The sequence below is a fragment of the Marmota monax genome, unplaced genomic scaffold (genome assembly GCF_021218885.2).
Source record: "Marmota monax isolate L192 unplaced genomic scaffold, Marmota_monax_Labrador192_F-V1.1 WCK01_AAM20220418_F8-fsc00088, whole genome shotgun sequence".
Classification (NCBI taxonomy): domain Eukaryota; kingdom Metazoa; phylum Chordata; class Mammalia; order Rodentia; family Sciuridae; genus Marmota; species Marmota monax.
The window spans coordinates 209,548-229,995 of NW_026694492.1; the positions used below are offsets into that span (position 1 = coordinate 209,548).

The 20,448-nt window shown below is 49.8% G+C and overlaps 1 protein-coding gene across 7 annotated transcripts in view; it reads left to right on the plus strand.

The window, feature by feature from the left end:
* Window positions 1–20,448, plus strand: part of Mapk4 (mitogen-activated protein kinase 4) — a 166,118-nt gene that overhangs the window by 98,480 nt on the left and 47,190 nt on the right. For 6 of the 7 annotated variants that reach the window (XR_006846191.2, XM_058571329.1, XM_046419498.2 and 3 more), the window contains exon 2: window positions 14,988–16,382. Coding sequence is in view for 6 of the 7 variants with exons in the window: in XM_058571329.1 (XP_058427312.1) it covers window positions 15,837–16,382 (546 nt within the window). In the remaining variant the exon portion in view is untranslated. Of the gene's footprint in view, window positions 1–11,521; window positions 11,761–14,987; window positions 16,383–20,448 lie in introns of those variants that run through there. The other variant, XM_058571332.1, reaches the window with a different exon arrangement.

Sequence of the window (20,448 nt, forward strand, 5' to 3'; positions counted from 1 at the left end):
TACTGCCATGAAGACTCCCACATCTCCCTTTTCCTTTGTCTTGCAGCACAGGGAAACTTTTTAAAAAAATATATTATGCTTACATTTTTAAAAATACCTTTATTTTATTTATTTATTCTTATGTGGTGCTGAGGATCGAACCCAGGGCCTCGCATGTGCTAGGCGAGTGACCTACCGCTGAACCACAGCCCCAGCCAGCAGGAAAATTTTTAAGGTGCCAGAAACCATCCTCCCCAAATATCCAAGGTGACACCTAACCTTTGATAACCAGGGTATATATCGCAATAGTTAAAATTTAAACTACAGGTCTCCTGGGAGAGGTCACCCAGTAGAGATGGCAGAACACAAATCTTTACACAGGTGTGAAAGGGGACGGGGTGTTTGAAAAGGAGGAAGAGACGAACTGCAGAAAAGGATCAGAAATCAACTTGGAACCAGGCAGATAGATTTATCTTCCCATTGGTATAAGTCTGGCTGTTCCCCATCCTCCCACTCACTCCTGGTCTCTAAATTCCCAGGGGACCCTTTTGAAGGGACCCTGTGCAGAGTTGTAGTGGGAATTTAGGACTTGAATGAGGATAAATAGAGGAGAACCATCTAGAGAAGGAAGATGGTGGAGTGGGAGAGGAGGAGAATCGAGTCTGGGAAAGGATGCTCCTGGGTGGCTGGGAAGGAGTGGGAGGAGGAATGAGGGAAGAAGGGAAACAGCAGAAGACTCAGCAGCAGCTCCCAACTCACTACAAGAATAATATATTTCCTTCCTTCTTCCCTTTCATCTCTCCAATATTTTTTTCTACTGAATCTTTTCTTTTACATTGTCAAAGTTGATAACGTCTTGTTTGTGACATACTTATTTACAGATTGATTCTGAAAGTTGAAAGGCAATAAGTAGCATTTACATTATGAATTTAGTTTTTGAAAAAAGCCCCTCCTGGCTCATCTCATCCCACCCCTCATTTCCCACTGCAATCTGAACAGTATGTCTCTGGCTGCCTCAGAGGGTTTAAGGAAGGGGATGGGGCAGAGGGAGAAGGAACTGGCTGCTTTCCTCCGTGCAGAGGTAGGAGTGGGAAGGGCCCTCCAGGGTCCTATGGAACACTGAGAGGCTGGGGGTGTTTTCTGCTGGACATTTAAAGTTATGGAACTAAAGATGAGCAATGAATGCCAGCATTCTGTGCAAAATGGCCCTAGAAATTGGCAGAGCACCACACGCTCTACAAATTGGCAGAGAATATTTTGCTGTGCAGAGCAGAAAAGAGATGGACACGTGAGAATCTGCATGTGATTTTGTGCCATTTGATACTGGCAATGGGAGCCACAGTTGTCTTCCTGGGTTTTTAATCTGATTGCCATCCCTGTCTCACAAAAGAAAAACAGAGGAGAAGGTGCAGTCCCTGGTTGAAGGCTTGGGCACATGGCAAGCAAATGGTGATTGGGTCCCATCAGCCCTATAGTTTGATTGGCAGGAAGCCCTTAGCAAGTGTCTTGGGACATTTAATTCCCTCGGGCTGTAGAGCATTCTGGTAAGGGCATAGAGTCTGGAGTCTGACTCTTGGGGTTTGGAGTCTAGCTCTGCCTCTTTCCAGCTGTGTAGACTTGGGCAAGTTGTTTAACCAGTTTGTGGCCCAGTTTCCACATTTGTAAGATGGAGGTGAAACCACAGAGGGTGGATTTCTGCAAGGACTGTCCCCAGGGCATCCAGATGTATGAGACTAGGAAGCTTCTTTCTCTTCACAGAACAGAAGAGGGTGATATTCTTGCTCAGGCCATCCAAGTGGGGAATGAAATGGGTCCTTCTGAGCTGGCCTCACCTTCCTCCCTGGCCTCGTTTTCCACCTGTGGCTCAGCAGGATCCATCCCAATAGCCGTCTTTCTATTCTCTCAGTGTCAGACTTCTCAAGGTCATGGCATTGACCTTGAGAAGGTATCCACCTCTTGGATAGTCTCAACTCACTCTTCAAGTCTCAATTTTTTTAAAAATTTTTTTTAGTTGGAGATGGACACAATTCCTTTATTTTATTTATTTATTTTTATGTGGTGCTGAGGATTAAACCCAGCGTCTCACACATGCAGACGAGTTCTCTACCACGGAGCCGCAATCCCAGCCCTCAATTTAAAATTTTTTAAGGAACCTGCCATTTCACCCCAAAGTAATTGTCCCCTTGTCCCTTAGCATACTGTACTTCTCCATCAGACATTTATCACAACTGTGATCATCCAGACCTACTCTTTGTACCATTATTTGTGTTCTATCAGTCCCTCCCCCAGACTAGAAGATCCATGGGGCCAAGGACTGTGTCTGTTTTATTTGCCCTTAGATCCCGCACTGCCTGGTACATAGTGATACTTAATAAATATTACATGAAAGTATTGAATATTTAATAATATTACAGGCAAGTGCTTAGAACAGTGGAAAGTTGCTTTGCAAATGTGTTTTATCTTAACTTTATTGCTATCCATGGAGCTACCAAACAGTAAAAGAGGTGTCTACCACAGCTGAGCCTTCCAGAAGAGTCAGGCAAAACGATTCATAAGGAGGGTTTATTCAAGTGTTCCATGAGGCTCCATGATGTCTCGGGCAGTGGCTGCTCCTGAGGAAGGGAGGTGGAGAAGCGAGGCTGGGGGGACAGCTTGCACTCAGTCTTGGGGAACAACCTCCAGTGTTTGTCAGTGTGGTGATCTGAAAGCCAGAGATGGAAACAGAAGTCAGGGCCAGGGAGCTCATTCGAGGCCTCTCCAGGTTTGGGCTGTCTTCCTTCCATGTTGTTTGAAGCCCTGCCCTGCGGGATGCCCAGGAGAGCATGCCCAGGAGAGCATGCCATTACCTGGGATTTGCCAGCCATTCCCTCCCCTCAGTGTGGTCTCATTCTATTTTCTGGAACTCTCTCGCACACTCCTCTGCAGCCTTCCCCTCCTTCTCCCTCTGCTCAGCTCTCATGTGACTTCACCATTGGCCACTCCTTTGTCCCAGTTCCTGGGTGCTATTTCACTGCAGTCTGTAAACCCACTCTCACCTTTGATGCTGCCTTTTGTTTTTGGGGGGGTCATCGAGGATTGAATTCAGGGGCACTCAACCACTGAGCCACATCCCCAGCCCTATTTTGTATTTTACTTAGAGACAGGGTCTCACTGAGTGGCTTAGCACTTCACCATTGCTGAGGCTGGTTTTGAACTCACAATCCTCCTGCCTCAGCCTCCCAAACCACTGGGATTGCAGGTGTATGCCACTGTGCCCAGCTTGCTCCTTCATTTTGATCCCCTTTGACCTCCTGCTCTTGTCCTACAGAATTGATCACAGTTTCCCCAGGAAGTCACACCCTCCAGAGGGAACCACTTCCCTAAGCCCCTCTTGCCCCCATTTTCTACTGTAAGTCATTCCCATCCCCGTGTCTTCATTTATTCATCAACTTTTTGCTGAGTGTCTACTATGTGTCAGGAACAGTACATGCCTGTGGGCATAAGGGTAAACCAACCACCATGATTTTGCTCTTGGGGTTCCCAATCTATGGGAAGAAAGCTCCACAAGAGACAGAATTCCCTGGGCTAACCTCCACAGGCATGTGCCTTGTATGCTGTGAGCTAGAAGGAAAAGTTAACTCAGAAGATGTCATGTCCCCTGGGAGGGTGACTTTGGGGCACAGCATGGGTAAGGCCGCTCAAGTTCAAAGAGGACAGCATCACACGCAGCAGATGGACTTGCATGAGCCAGGAATGTGACAAATCAGGGAAGATCACCCCAGCCTGTGTGGCTGTGATGCAGGTTGCAGTTTGCAGAGGGGTTGGAGACGAGGCGGGAAGATGCGGGGGTTGTGAGAGGACCTGGGGCTTGAGCTCTGGGCATAGAGAATGAAATGAATAGAGATGATTTAGAAACAAACCGAAAAAAGGATGGATGGAAGGGGGATTGGGTGGCAGCAGAGGGAGACTTTGGGGGCTCATTCTAAGGGATGCCACCGATCCTACAGTGTTCTTGCTACAGGGAAGCAAAGGTGAACGGTTCTTGTACCTGCTGGCACTGGGGGCAAGAGGTGGCACGATGCAGGATCTAGACGTTGAAGAGGTAGACATCCAGGACTTAATCTGCGCAGTGTGGATGAAGGAAGGGGAGCAGCGCGATCCCTCCAGGAGAGGATTTACCTCCCCCTAACCCTTCCTCTTGGGTCACAGCAGTGCAGGACACACGCCCTGCACGTCCTCCATTGGGACAGGTCCTATTTGCAACCCCTTCCTGGGGCAGTCGTGGCGTCCAGCCCAGCTCTGCAGTATGGAATGGTGGCAGTTGATGCCATATTGTCCATAGCGACTTTTCCACGATACCAAAGAATTATGCAATGATTTCAGGAGTTTCACTGCCCCAGCCCCTTTATACTGGCCAGTCCTTGGAAGGAGGTAGGAAGAGAAAGTCCAACCTAAGTGGATGTCCTGGGCACTGGCCCAGAGCTTGGAAAGTCAATAGACGTTTTACAGACTTACACTCATTCACCTTTTTTTTTGACAACTCGAGGAAAAAAAAAGGCAGAGCAGGGGCGTTTTGGCCCCAGGAGGCTGGGGGGGCATGAGGTGAAGCTAGGACTCCATTCCTTTCTTCCATCCCTTATGTCAAAGTCAGAACAGAACGACCCCCAGGGTGAAGAGAGCTCACTCAAATCCGTGTTCCATTTGGCCTTTTGTTTTATTTCAAAGAAGTGCTCAACTTTTTTTATTTCAAAGAAGTGTTCAACTGAACAGAGGGAGGGAGCAGGCGCGGGGTCCCCATCTCCTATTGAGGTTCCGGCTGGCTCGACTCTTCCAGCAACACCCGGCTACACTGGACTTCCTCTCTGCCTTTCCCAGCTAGGCTCTAGAGTTGCCCCCAGACTCTACGTCTGCCCCCACTGAGGATTCTAATTTGCAATTTAAGTGTAAAAAAACAGACTCAGAACTAAGAACAATTTCCATCGGTTCTTACAGAAAGAAAACAGTTTTGTCACTGGTAACAGAAAAGACCTAGTTCTAAAAGCAACCCTCTTCCCACCCAGAAGATTCCCCCTAGATGGTGGGGGTTCTGTCCCCTCTAACCTTACCTAGTGGGCAGTCCTGTCACTCATCTTACTCAGGTGAGAAGTGGCAGGTGCTGGGAGAGGCAGGTCCCCGCAGGTTGCCTTGACCTGGTCTCAGCCCCCTGCCCCTCTCCTGCCTTTGCCTCCCTGCTCCATGCTCATTAGGAAAGCTCTGGCCCTGAAGCACAGGAAGCCCAGGGTTTTGCCTTCTCCTGTGAGCCTCATGGTGCCTTGTCCCCATGGCATTGGTAACAGAAAAGATGAGGATGGGATGAGGAGGGCTTGGAGGCAGGGTCTGCACACAATCCTAGGGGTGGCCCTGTTGGCTGACTCCCCTGTTGTTCCTGGCACTAGAGAACTCCAGGTTATAACAAGGAGAGGGAGCCTGGCCAGTGCTGGTTTTTCAGAACTCCTTTAATCCTGAGCATCATTTATCTGGCGAGTGTAGACAGAGGGAGAGACAAAGCAATGGTTTACTGCATTTCCAACCTGCCTGCCGCTGCCTTGGACTCCCAGCTAAGTGCCTACACCGTGCAGGGAAAATCCGGTTCCTACTCCAGGACTCCCTGTCCTGGGGGAGCTGTGCATTTTTCGGCTGCCCAGAGAATCGCATTTGTTGGGCTAGTGTGCTGTGGTGTGTGGGTCCTGCTGCTGCTGTGTTGAGGTTCCAGCATTTTCTGCAGTGAAGACTTTATCAATGTGTGTGTCTGAGGCTTCTGGACAGTGAGGATGGTCAGCGTGTGCCTAGTGCTGGTGACAGAGGTGGGCTGCTGCCTCTGGGATGGAGTAAAGCTTCCCACGGTCCCCTCTCCTGCTTGCTTTCTTCCCATTACTCTGCCATCCCCTTCCTGCTCTCCTTCTCTCTCCTCAGTCCCCCTCCCTGATCTCCTTCTCTCTGTTCCACCCTGGGTCCACACCCTGGCTCGTGTCTGTGGGATTCCGAGTGTCTGGTTTCCTGCAGAATCAAGTAAGCATGACTGTGCACGTGCTGTGATCCCCTTACTGCCTTGGTTACCCCTGAACAGACAGAGGCATCTTTTGCACCTGGCTCTGCTCAGACTAAAATGAAGCAGAACTTGCCTTACCCAGCAGACCCGCTTGACCCTACAGAGGCCAGGTGCAGTGCAGGACACCAGCCCTGCACCTCCTCCACTGGGACAGGTCCTGTTTGCCACCCCCTCCTGGGGAAGTCCTGGGGTCCAGCTCCGCTCTCCAGTCTGGGATGGTGGCAGTTGATGCCATATTGTCCATAGTGACTTTTCCATGATACCAAAGAATTATGCAATAATTTCAGGAGATTCACTGCCCTGGCCCCTTTGTACTGGCCAGTTCTTGCCATTCATAGCTCTTAGCCCACGGACTCAGGGTCCACTTCCTCACTTACAGATCCAGGAGATCATCCTGAGATCCAGAAAATGCCTTGATGAGCCTGCTCCAAAAAGAGGTACCTCTGCAGAACCTGGCCCCCTCTATTCTAGTGACTGGAGAGGAGTCCTTTCCTTCTGACGGGCCTCCATTTCCTCACTTGGCAGTGGGGGGAGGGGCTCAGCTCCTGTGTGATTAGTGGGCACTCACCTGCACTGATCTGACACCTGAAGACCAGGACAGTCACCTTTCTCCAAACAAAACCAAAACCAGCTAAGAATGCACATGTCCAGGGCAGGAAACCCAGTGTCACATTAAGCTGATTTTCGATTTCCTTTACCTAAGAACCTGCAGTAGGTTGGGGCCGCGGCCCACCTCCCTGGTCTGCTTGCTCTCTTGCTTTCTCTTCTGCCCTCCCTCCACCCTGTCCCAGGCAGCAGAGCCTCCTGTGCCTGCCTTGTGTTTTCCTCCCGCCGAATCTGACAGCTGGTCACTTCCCTCCTCCTATTCCGTATGCAGTAGAGTCTGATGACTTCCCATGGGGCCTTGACCATCCAGATGGAGAGGCCTGTGTGTGTGTGTGTAGAATGCCTCCCAGGCTTTCAGGGGACGCACTGTTCCCAAGAGGCTAGTGGTGTTCCCTGGTAGCCCTCCTGCTCCAGCAAAGGAGCCAAGGTTAATGCAAGCACAGAGCCCCAAGTCTCCTTCCAGTAGGTCATGCCCCGGGATGTGCTTCTCTGGCACATGGTTCTGACTCTGGGTAATAACCTTCCAGTGCAGGAGATGCTCCCAGAGGACAGAGGCCCAGGGCACCAGACACATGGCGACAGAGTTCATGGGTTAGAACAGAGCAAGTGGCATTGCCAGAATGGACTTGCTTAGTCAGGTGGTGATTCTTGGTAGATTTCTACCTAGGCACACTGTTCTAGGTCACATGTCTCAGCATGTTCTGGAAGAGAAGGTCAAGGTAATTAACCCAAAGTTCCCTCCAGGCTCCTGCCTCCACTCCCCTCCCAGGCAGCAGAGCCTCCTGTGCCTGCCCCTTGTCTTCCTGCCCCTGGGGACCTCCTCATCTGAAACCTGGTCACTTCCCTCCAAATGAGGCTCAACACACATACACACACAGTGACTGGGGGGTCAATACTGCTCACTGTGAGAAGCCTACTCCCTGTTGGAGTGTCGAGCCATGCCCTCGAGAAAGGGGAGCCCTGAGAAAGGGGAACCCTTCTGATCTCCTAGGGTCAGTGGCTATTGTTAGGCAAGTTGTCAATGTTGATAAAGTTGAGCTGAAGTCCTGACTGTCACCTCCAACTTATGTGTCTACTTTGGGTGGTGCATTTGTACCACCAGCCCATTTCCTTGTCCTGGTGAGGAAGGGGCTATTCCCACTTCCCAGAGATGAGCTCTTGGCTGGAGAGCTCACAGCAGCAGCAGGGCAAACCCAGGCTTTCTGGCTCCAGCTCTCCTCTGCTGTGACAGCCCCATGTGGGCCAGGGATTGCTGCTGTCACTCAAGCTGTCAAAGCACCGCTTCTGCAGCTTGTGAACAGGGAGATGCAATCGCCAGGAGAAGGAAAGCTTTTTTCTGCTCTAGGAATGATTCTTTGGTCTGTGAGCACCACCTCTGTACGTGATCAGCCTCCCTGGGAATAGCAGGAGATCACCCAGTGCACACATTCGCTGGATAATGGTCTGGCGTGCCCGGTGGGAAGTCGAGAACTCTATGAACCTTAAAGGATTGAATCCAGGATTTGAATCAGATAAGACTTGTGAAATTCTCGTGTTTCTTGGCTTCCCTTGTGGGGAGGAGAAAAGTATTCCATATTTGAATGGATGGTTGCCTGCAGCGTGGGGCTTCTCAGGATGCGTTTTCTCTGCTCAGTTGTTGTTGTTGTTGTTGTTATTATTATTTATTAGTGGTGCTGGGGATTGAACCCAGGGCCTTGTGCATGGTGTAATTATTTATTAGTGAGTCCATTAGGGATTAGGCACTGGGAATAGATGAGGCACAAGATAAAGAAGTCCCACCTCCCTCACCGAGTTTCTGGGAACATTGAACACTAGCAACCGAGGCTATAATAGAGAGGGACCAGAGGAACTCAGCCCAAACAAGTAAGCTAGTCTGGGGAGGCTTCCAGGAGGAAGGGACATTAAGCTAAGACCTAAGGGGTGGGTAAGAAGCAGCCAGGTAAAGAGGAGGGGAAGCTTTTGACAAAAGGAACAGATATGTGAAGGTGCAGAGGCAGCGGAGGGCAGGACATTTGCAATGGACTGAAGTACATCTTGTGTGACTCTGGGTTCAGAGTCTGGAGTCACCCAGGAAGGAAGTCACTCCCTAAAGTGAACTAAGTTCCTTCTCCAAGGAACTAGGAAAACTAGGAAACAAACGTAAGCACTCCTAGGTGGCCAGGCTGGGAGCACTCCCTAAGCGGCACCTCCCTGAGAGAGTGTACTGGTGTTGGAACCGAGCCTGGATCAGGACCGGGCTCCACCACTTCATAGTGTGTGACCTTGAACGGTCACTCTGACTGTTTGCAGAGGAAGAGGAGGAGGGGATTGGAGCAGCTCTGTGACCAGGCTCTGTGCTGCGTGTATTCATGGAGTGGGAACAGTGACCTCCTCACCGTGCTTCTGTGAAGGGCCAGGTCAGCCATCCTTAAATGCATGTGACTATGCGGGCACCTAGTAGGCCCTGGTCAGTGCTGTCTGAGTCGGACCGTGTGCAGGGGAGCAAGGCTGGCACAGTGCCAGAAACAAGGAAAGACCAGCAGCAACAGAGCAGAGGTCAGAGTCAAGGCAGGAACGCAGCCAGGCTACCTGAGCACCAGCCCCGCGACCAGCATCGGTCTTCTCTAAGGAGTGCGGTTTGAGAAGGATTCTGATTTTCCTGGCTCATCAGGATAGAGAGAGTGATGGTTCTCAATGTCTGCCATAGGCACAGATGGGTTGGCAGTAGTACATATGACACACATTTGCCATTTTTGGTCTAAAAGTAACAGAGTGCTGGATTGGGTGTGAGGATGCATGCCTATAGCCCCAGCGACTAGGGAGGCTGAGACAGGAGGATCGAAAGTTGGAGGCCAGTCTCAACAACTTAGCAAGGCCCTGTGTTAAAATCAAAAGGGTAAGGTATGTAGTTCACTGGGTTAAATGCTCAGCACCTTAAATAAATAAATAAGACACAATACTGACTCCTGTGGCCACAGACAAGACTCTTTAGTGACCCTGCCATGGGCTCACCCTGCAGGTAGGGAGTCAGGGGTCCTACTGAGGGGCTCCAAAGTTTGGCGGGAAAGATCAGGTCCGAATGCTGAGCTCCTCCAGGGCAGGGACCCTTTGCTTTCCCACAATGGTATGTCAACGTGGGCTCACAGTGCCCTGTGGGCTCTGCTCTGCAGGTGCTGAAGCAAGTGCTAAGGATTAAAGATGCAGGCTGGACCTTTGGGAAGCCTCTCTGCAGAGCAGCTCAACAAAGCCAGCCCCCACAAGGGGCCCAGCCTGATTAGCTGCTGAAGTCAGAATTGCTCTGAATTAGATTTTAAAAGAAACGGCCATCTTGGGCTATCCCAAGTTTCTTGCCTTTCAAGAGAGGGAATGAGAAGTTTCACCTTGAATCTGCAAAGGTCAAAGGTAGATGTCATCTCAGATCAGCAGGACTGAAGCCCTCTCGTGCACCCCACCTCCCCGCGCCCTCTCAACAGAGGCTGGATTCCCAGCCTGTGGGCTCTGCAGGTCCCTCTGGGCAGCCGGTGTTGTCCCTGTGATGACCAGCTCCCAGACTTCACATGCGGGGACCAGACTGCTCCCCTTCCCCAGCTTTGCCCATGTAGGGGCCGGAGCTCCGATGAGACAGCCAGAATTTCTCTCCCTGCTATTTTAGTGTTGGGAGCCCTGGGAAGTCTTTGTTCTCCCTGGCTGGTTACGTAATGTTGGAAAGAAAAATCAGCACAAAGCCTGAAAGAGTCGAGTCTTCCACAAGGAAGCACCCCCCACCCCACCCCCAGGATCGGATCTTTCTTCTGCTGTCTGCTGCTTTCCTTTAGCCTTCACCCAGGGAGATAAAGACAACAGGGTCCTCCTGTTTCTCTCTTGGTGACATCCCCACAGGCATGTTCTCAAGGAAACTGGTGTAAGGGAAATGCAGCCCAGGGTGGGTGGCATCACTAATTTCATTGAGCATTTGCACTCTCTGCTGACTCACAGAGACCTGACAATTTCTCTTGGCAAGAAAGCTGGAGGTAGGTAGTTGCAGGCATGGACCAGCTCCCCAGGGTTGTCAACAGGTTGCTTGCTCATCTGTCAACTCTGGTGTCCCGGCTTTGCTCCCCAGGCCTTTTCCTACAGGGTCTCAATATGGCTGCTGCGGCACCAATATCACTTCCCTTACAGCTGCATCCACAGACAGAAAGGAGGGTTTTCTGTTCTTCAGAGAAGGAAGGTTTTCCCTGAGCCCTTCCTGCCCAACAGACTTTCCCTTAAGGAATATTATCAAGAACTGGATCACATGGCCACCCCTGAGCCGGTCCCTACCAAAGGGGAATTGCATTATTTCAACTGGTTTAGATTCTTCAATGGAGATGGGTTTGAGAGGTGCCAGTGCCCTCTAGGACTTTTGAAAATGTGTGACGCAGGGACTAGGGAGTGCTACTGGTATTTAGTAGGTCAAGACCACTCCTGTTCAACTTTTGGCAACACAGCACAGTATGGACCCACAAAACAAAGGAAGAACTGCTGATTTGCAGGCAAGAATCATTGTGTGATCACATTTGTGAACTTATAGGAGATCTTTCTCCCCATGAGCCTTCAGCTCCTCTTTGTTACTGTAGAATAGAGAATGTTCCCATAGAACTTAGGGCAGGAATTGACAAACTAGGCCCCCATGCCAAATCTGGCCCACCACCTATGTTTGTAAATAAAGTTTTATTGAAACACATCTGTGCCTATTAATTTAGGAATTCTCTATGACTGCTTTTGCGTTACAAAGGCAATTCTGAGTAGTTGTAACAAAGGCTACCTGTCCTACAAAGATCAAAATATTTATTCTATGACCCTTTATAGAAAAGTTTACTGATCCCTGGTCCAGAGGACTTCATTCACATAGACTACAGTGATTTGCATCATGAGCCTTGGAATCAGTCAGACCCAACTGTGATGTGAATGGCGCCACCTAGAATTATGCAGTGCACAGCCCATTCAACTGTAAACATCAGCCCTGCCTGAGAATTTACTGCTGGTTTTTGGGTGTTCAGGAGAGGAAAGAAAGCAGAGTCTGTGAAATGTCAGCACCTCACAGGGGACCGTATTTCCTGCTGAAAGTTGACAGCATGAGCTTTGGGAGGATCTGAGCAGGCAGAGAGGTGAGTCTAAATTTAGACTTTCCAAAGCTGATTTGTAAACCAGAACCCCAGGAATTCCAGAAAGGGACAGTTGGCACACATCATCTTGTCTCTGATTTGCCTCCACATGTTAAAAGGCTGGGTGAGTGAGAGAATAATTAATCAAATAAGCTGTTGCTAAATCAGTGAGAAATCAGTTGAGGGCTGAAGCTCCATCGTTAGGAGTCTGGGGGTAGAAATTTCTATTCCTGTGTTTTATATGGATGCTTGCCGTGGAGTCCTGGGATCCCTTGCAATAGACACTTGCATTCCTCTTGCTTGGTGTCTTTCGATCGTAGCTGAACAGGTGACCTTTCTGTCTCCACAGTGAATGCCAACTGTTTGGGTTTGAAATCACACCTGTGACTCAAGGCAGATCTGAGCCACCACCTCCAAAAGGAGAATGACTGGGTCTTGCTCTAAGCAGCTGCATTGCCCCAAGAGCTGCTGAGCTGGCTCCCCTGCCCCGGGGACACATCTAGATGCAAGCCTGCTCCTATGGGTATTGATGGCCCCTGACTCTAGGTATACCATGTCAGAAGTGAATCGCTAATACGGGACTTAGAGACAAGATATTTTGTCTCTCGTCTCTCCTGTGGAGCAAGGCAAAGGGTTTACAGTACAGTAGACATTACAGCAGAATTGGAGAAGGAAAGAGAAAATGAAGAGGTTTGAGAAGAGATAACAATAAACGTGGTACGCAGGTCTTTCTAATCCACAGTTGTTCTCTGTGCACCACTCTGTGCACTAGATTTGTGAAGCCGAAAGTTTAGTTGGGAGATGAACAGGTATAAAAAGCTAAATAACAGCCCAGGTTAGTATATAGTAAATGTCAAATATGGGATTGACACCAAGGCTGAGAAAAGGAGGAGATGTCAGTGAGAAGTGGGATGGACACTTCAGAGAGGAAGGGAGACTTCATTTGGACTCTGAGTCATGGGTAGGATTTCAACAAGTGGGGACAAAGCAGGAGAGCATTTCAGGAACTGGGAAGGCACAGGCAGCGAAGCCAGGCAGGAGTTTAAGGAGGAAGGTGGCGGGCTGTATGGAGCCCAGGGTGACATGCTCTCTGCCCACTCAAGCTGACAGCATATTGGGAGAGCATATTCTCATGGTCATGCAGAGACACATACACACAGAAGGACAGTTCCTCCCACACATGGGAGGAAAAGGAGAGTTTAAAAATACACAGAGCCTCTCTTCATTATTCACAGATTATCTGCATTGCAGCGAATCTCCAACAAATCCTCCTTCCAGCTGGCTTGTGATGTCATGGGTGCCCGGTCCCTTCTCTGTTTACAACCCAGTGGGAGCCGGGAGGGAAGAGGGCTCAGGCGTCTCTCCTCATAAAACAAAATGTGGAATTGTCTCTCCTTGCTGTGCCCTTGGGAACCAGACCAGGCACATGGTAGAAGCTGCAATTGAGTCTTACTTCCCTGGTTTGGGCTGCAGGAATCAAACGGGTAGAACAGGGGATGGGGGGGGCTCTCTGGTTCCCCTGAGTTAGGTAGCCAGGAGGACTTCACTAGCATTGTTGGAGATTGTGGCCCAGTGGTGGTTATTGCCCACAATGGCTAGGTGCCCTCAAAAGAGAGAACGTCTATCTATGAATCACATGTTTATTGGCCCTCTCTATGCTGGAAACATAGGCTGAGGCGCACTGAGTCTCTGGGAAGAGGTGTTCTTAGCACTTGGGGATGATGGGGCAGATGTCAGTTTTTCACTAATGGGGTTGCTTAGTAGGATGGTCAACAAATGCTGCCCACTAAAAGCCAGTAGCAACTCCTACTCAAATAAGCCAAGAAAGGCAATACCATTCCCTGTTAAGGACATGGGACTTGTTCACCAGGATTGCTTCCCAGTCTGGAATTCTATAAGTCTGTGATTATTTTGCTGCTTTGCCCAACAAAAACTGCAGAGCAGAGTGGCTGAACAGTTGAGTCATCAGAAGAGTCAGGACGCTTTATTCAGATGTAAGGAAATGTTTGACAACAGCAATCACAGGTGGCATCTGTTGAGTGCTCACCAAGTTCTAGACTCTTGGCAAATTCCCTTCATTAGAACTCCTGGGTGGGGGAAGGCTCTGATTATTTACTATTTCTAGTAATCTGTGTCCCTGAGTTTGGCCCCTCAATTGAGTTCACAGTTGTTTTGCTTCATTTATCATTTGCAGAGTTACCCAGAGTTCAGATGGAGAAGTATCCCCATGGTGGGGGTGGGGAGCAGGGACTGCAGTGTTGTGAGAATGAAGAAGAAACAGTCCAGCCACATTCAGTCCTTGGAGCTGGACACAGTGTTCTTTCTGTGTCCATTGATTTTATGAACTTAGAAAACCTGCCACTCTCTTGGAACCCTACCATGTTGCCTTTGTTCAGAGTCCTGAATTGACATTGCTAGGTTTGCAGGGTTTTTTGTCTTTTTGTTTTTTGTTTTTTTCTCCCTACTTAGTTCCTATGCCTGTAATTTGAGTCAGTGACCACCAGAGGGGGGCAGACAAGCTTGGATTTAACCCATCACTGAAGAGCTAGGTTCCCGTCATCTAAAAGAATATATAGCTCACGATTTCAACCTGATACAGCACAGGAAAATCTGTGCCCTAGTTTCTGGGCTGAGTTCCTTTTTGTGGGTGGGAGTATAGTTTCCTTGTAATTTGGTATGTGTGCTTCTGCCACCTACATGGAAAGCGAGCAATACCAGTGTCATTATATCTCAGTCCACACCCAATTCGCTCTTAAAAATATACAGAATATTTGCAAAAGAAGGAAGAAAAGGGACCCATGTAGAAAAACAAGATCATTGATTCAATCCTTTATTTGCGGTCTGCAACTGGTTCCTTTTGACTCTCACACTTCCTAACTAGCACTGAGGAATATGTTTGGAGAGCGTCACAAATTAATTTTGCAAAGGTCAGGAGGGATGACTGCCACCCACGGTCTGCGCGTGCTAACCTTGGGGGAGCAGGTGTTGACATAAAAGGCATGCCATCTGATGGTCTTATCAAATCAGCCCGTCTTCCCTCTCTGCCGGGAAGCACAGTACACGCAGCAGGAGGGGCGGCTGAGCTGTGCGAGGCCGGAATCCCCTGAGCAAGCAGTGTTTCAGCTGGCTGGACAGATCAAATAACACTTGGGCTGCTTAACAAAAGACGCAAGTGGGAAGGTGTTGGAAGCTGGAGTGTGGAAATTTACCCAACCTTGTTTCTTTGACAGGGAAGGCAACTCGCTCTGAAAGATGCCCCGTTCCTGCAGCCCCTCTGTATGCAGGACAATCGTCTTGGTCAAGGTGGCATGGCTGAGTGGGTGAAAGAGGATGCAGCCCACCCAAGTCTTCGGAGGATCCAGCCTGGCAGCTGAGCTCTCCTTGAACTTGGGACTTCGGTATAAACTGGCATAGAGCTCACCAGAGGCATTTGGCTTTCTCTAGCTTTTTTTCTCAGGACTCCTCAGGCTACTTTGGGTTTGGGAATCTAAGGGGAGCTGGCAGAAGTAGAAGGAAGCCCCTAGAAGCCTCCAGAACCCATTGACGGGATCCCTTCCTACTGCTCAGAACACAGAGGGAGGCTGAGCTTGGGACCCTCAAGTGAAGGAAAGCAGCTCAGCTCATGACTCCCCTACGTCAGCCAGAAAGAGCTGCTCGTAACAGAGAAGGATTCAAAGAGGAGAGTCGCTGCACATTTTACTGAGACCCATGGTGACAGAAAAACATCACCTCCCTCCAGATAATCATACCAGATTTTCCTTCTAAGATGCTAGATTTGAAAGAAGCATGAGCCACTCTAAGCATCACGGAGGGTTTGGGAAGCATAACAGTTGGTGGACAGTCCTCCCAGAGCCAGCAAGGAAAGCAGCCTGAGCCCGTTGCTGTCCATCTCTGTGAGCAAGGACCTGCACCGCTCTTGCCTCCAGACGGCTGGTGGCAGTGACCTCACCAGGAGCAAAAGCGTCCCTCAGCTGGGGGACTTGGCAGAATGAGGAGTGCTGGGGAGGCCACCAGCTGGGACTTGGCCTTTCCTGACTGCCCCTCCCTCACACGGGCAGCTCCAGACCACTGAGCCAACAATGGCCGAGAGAGGAGACTGCATTGCCAGCGTCTACGGGTATGACCTGGGCGGGCGCTTTGTTGACTTCCAACCCCTGGGTTTTGGGGTCAACGGGCTCGTGCTGTCAGCCACAGACAGCCACACCTGCCGGAAGGTGGCTGTGAAGAAGATCGCCCTGAGCGATGCCCGCAGCATGAAGCACGCTCTCCGGGAGATCAAGATCATCCGGCGCCTGGACCATGACAACATCGTGAAGGTGTACGAGGTGTTGGGACCCAAGGGCACTGACCTTCAGGGCGAGCTGTTCAAGTTCAGCGTGGCCTACATTGTCCAGGAGTACATGGAGACCGACCTGGCCCGCCTGCTGGAGCAGGGCACGCTGACCGAGGAGCACGCCAAGCTGTTCATGTACCAGCTCCTCCGCGGGCTCAAGTACATCCACTCTGCCAACGTGCTGCACAGGGACCTGAAGCCCGCCAACATCTTCATCAGCACAGAGGACCTCGTGCTGAAGATAGGGGATTTCGGGTTGGCGAGGATCGTGGATCAGCATTATTCCCACAAGGTATGTCTGGCTGAATGGCTGCTCCCTGTGGCCCTTCGAACGCGCACATTGTTCCATAGGGTGTCCTTAGATTCTTGACTGTGGTCAGTATGGAGGGGAGGCTGGAAGGTTCTAGAAAGATTCCCAGGCCTGAAAAGTTGTTGGTGGAGATGTTGCTCCTCATCTTAACTCTGCCACATGGCCATGACCAGTAACTCTGGGCTGTACAAGTAAAAGGTTGGACTAGACAAATTCTAAAGTTTCTTCTAGCTCCAAATTCTATGGCTTTGAAATCATATGGTTGGTGAACTTGTCTGTAGCATCCCCTTAGCTCTGCTGTCCCCATAACCACTTCTTCTCCCTGATGTCTGCTCAGGACACCCCCTGAGGCTTCCCACCCTATGAGCCTTATACTTGTCTCATCAGAGCAGACCAATTCTGTCATTTTCTCTCCTTCTGTGGATCAGGGGCCCATATAGCTAATGTGATAAACTAATGCTCATTAGACATTATTAGCCACCTAATTCCAGGCCTCCCGAGTTCTGTGACACCCTCATCCCTCAGTGGAAGAGGAAAGCCATAAGGGTCAGGATAGTTCTATTAATATTCCCCATATTGGATAACTAAATGGTCCCCAGCTGCAGGGAGTGGAGTTGGCCTGGCCACATGGGTGGGGACACATGTCACATTGACCTTTGTTCTCATGGCCCAAACCTTCTGAGCCTCCCTGACCCACTCTTTCTTCAGGTGCTGCTAATTCTCTGACATTTTATCTGTTTCCCCACCCCATATTCCTGCCACTCTGAGGCACCTCTGAGCCCCTTGGGGTGAGCATATCACCAGGGACCTCTCTACAGAGCATGCAGGAACAGGCTGGTTTTCAGCCTCCTACTGAAACCTTTATACCTTGAAATTTGTCATTTTTAGAAAATTTTGCAGTCCTGGAGATGGAATCCAGGGCCTTTCATTTGCTGGGTGAGCACCCTAATACTGAGCTGCACCCCTAGCCCTGTACCTTGAAAACACCCCCTAGGAAGCACTTGCTCCATAATCTGTTAACAGCCAAAGGATGGGGGTGGGTCATGAGTAGTGAAGGTGGCTCTGACCTTGAACGTGCAGCTGTCCCTCTTAGGCCCACTCCTGAGTTCTCTTCCCTACATAGAAAGGCTCCGATCTGCCTGTAGCCACCGCAGTGGAAGGGCATCACCAGCAAGGCAGGCAGGTTTCCTGTGCCACCCGCAGATTTCAGAACCCAAAGCAACCTAGCTGCCTCTGGGTCAGTGGTGCCACAAATAATTTTGTCACCTTAACATTGAGTGTGTCCCCTGCCCCAACTCTGGCAGCTGAGACCTACTTTGTAGGTAGGAACGTCCACGGTAAAAACAAACATAGGACAATAACAAAAACATACCCTCTCTTGTCTTCCTAATGTCTGAACACTTCTCCATGGTCCTTCCAAACAATCAAACCAAAGGTTCAACCAAATCAGTTTTTATTTGATTAAAAAAAAAAACAAAAACAGAGAATCCACAACACTTGTATCTGGGACGCACAGAAATCACTTTGCATTGGAATAAGCGGTATATATGGGAATCCCAGTATGATGCAAAAGGCTGATTTAGTAGTGTTATAGGGAAAGAGCTTATAATGGCACATAGTAGGCCTTCAGTTAAGTCAGGAAAGATGGTTTGTTGTAGTGAAGATTGCTGTAGTAAAAATTCTTAGGAGTTGGCCCAGTATGAGAAAGAACCACTGTATGAGCGTCAGGGCTCTGGGCTCCCTTCTGACCTTGAGAGGTTGAACATGGATGGCCATTGACCCTCTGGAACTGCAGTTGCCCTATCTTTGACAGAGACAGCAGTCCACACCCTGTCTACCCCTCTGGCTGTGGTTGGACCAGAGTGTAGAAGTCCTTGGGAAGCAGTAAGGAGCACATCCATTCATGTCATGGCTGTTTGCTGAGCACCCAGCAAGCCCAGTGCTGGGGCCAGGGACAGACGAGGCTCCAGTGACTGTCCACAAGAGTTATGCTTGGCACTGTTGCCTCTCACTGCCACTTCCCCGGGGACTTTCATTTTCCCGATGCAGAGGAATGTAGATATTCTGACTTAACTCTTGTCAGGCTCTCTTCAAGAAAATTAGCTGTAGGAGGTTAGGAAAAATAATTGGAACCAGTTACTAACCCAGGAGGAGCTCAGATCTTCCCCACGCCCTGGGTTTGGCAGGTGCCACCCGCCCCCACCCCTTCTCCTTCAAAAGCTTTCTGCTTTTAACTTCCTGCCCTCTTCTTCCCCAGTGATGATGAAAGGGCTTTGTAGTTGGCGATTTTATTTATCCAATGTTCATTTAAATCAGTTCTCATTTAATCCTCATAATGCTATGAGGCACTTAGGGCAAAGGGCCCGTTGGGAAATGGACAGAAATGACTTTCTCGAGTTTACATGGCTGGCTATGGCAGATGAATCCTAGAACTGAGGTCTTCTCGGGTCCTGTTGTGGGGACTGTCCCTGCATACTCTTCTTAATGAAGTCTTCCTGGTTCTGGGTTGGAAGTAATCTCTCCTTCCTCTAAACTGCCCTATATCTTTTCCCCATGCTGAAGCCTCTGTCTTCTACACTAATGGTTCTTGACTCCATCTTATGGGTATTTGTGACTGTATTTGTTCTCTCCCAGGTGGACAGTCACTTGATTCTTGAGGGCTGTCTCTTGTTCATCTTGGTTTCCCCCATGGAGTCTGACCACTGGGGCTGTGGCATGGCTCCCTGTTGATCTTGTGGATTGTGTTGAGCAGATGGAAGAATCGCCTTCTACCAGAGCTTTGCAGATAAGAAGCCGACAGGGGAAGTAGCCCTGCTCAAGGTCATGCCGTGCACACGGAGCCTCACTTCTCAGTTGTTCTAGTTGCCAAATGTGGATAGTCATTCCCATTCCTCTTCTCTCCTAGAATTCTTGTTAGATTCAAATGAAAGTGTGGAGGTCAGATTGCTTTCAGACGTTCAAAGGATAGAATCCCTAACAGAACTATTTGCTTGGTGACACCAGGCAGACACGCAGGTCAGCTTACCCTCCACTGAGATGTGGACCCAACTCTTGACATCATGGCTCAGGGATGAGTCATGAGGCCCTGGTTTGCGACCCTTTCTGCCCGCCTCAGCAGGCCTACTGATGAGTTCTTGTCATTTCTATCAAGAAGAGACAGCTGAATGATCAAAGCATGTTTTTCTTTAAATTGGTCCTATTAGAAAGTGGGTGATCTCAAAAGAAAAAAAAAAGAAACTAAAAGTTCACTAAGCCCTGTGCAAATTAAGAAATGTCAGGAAACCCCCAGAGAGCAGTTAGAGGGCCCAGACTATGTGAGCTCATCCCTGTGGCCTGGAGAAAGCCCACTGTTTATCCTGCCATAGAGCCTCGCTGTGGCTGCCCGCAGACCTGCTCTCAGGGGTGCAGGGGGAAAATACCCAGGGAGGAAAAGAAGAGGAAAGGGGTTCATCAGAATCTGCTCAGCCGGAGGCTTGTATTTTGGGTGAATCATTCAAGTAAGTCTGAGCTTGCTGCTGGGCTGGCCTGCCTTTGAGCCCCAAGCCCTTTCTTCTTACCTCATTCACAGCTCAGTAAATCACTGTAGTTTATTGAGGCCATTTCTCATTAGGATTCCTTAAAGCTCAGCTAGTTCGGGGCTTCTCAAATTATGGTCCCAGAGGTGCGGACTCAGCTCACTTGGGAACTCCTTAGAGGTGCAGATTCTGAGTCCCTTCTCAGACCCACTGAATCCGAGAGGAAGTGGAACAGGCCATCTGTGTCCCCAGGCCTCCCAGTGATCCCAGTGTTCCAAAGCAGCAGGCCGCCTGCCTGTGGACAGACAGCAGAGGCTGCCCGTGAGCTTGCTGCTGCCAGGCACTGTGGGCAACACCAGCTCCTCCCAGCTAGCGAGGGGAAGTTGAGGCAGGCACCTTCACCAGGAAGGATGGCTGAAGGTGCAGCTCAGAGCACAGGATGGCTTTGCAGGTCCTGTCACATCACCTTGGAAACAGCCTGTTCCACCAGGGCACAGATTTGGCAGGGAGCTAAACAAACCAGGCACCTAAAC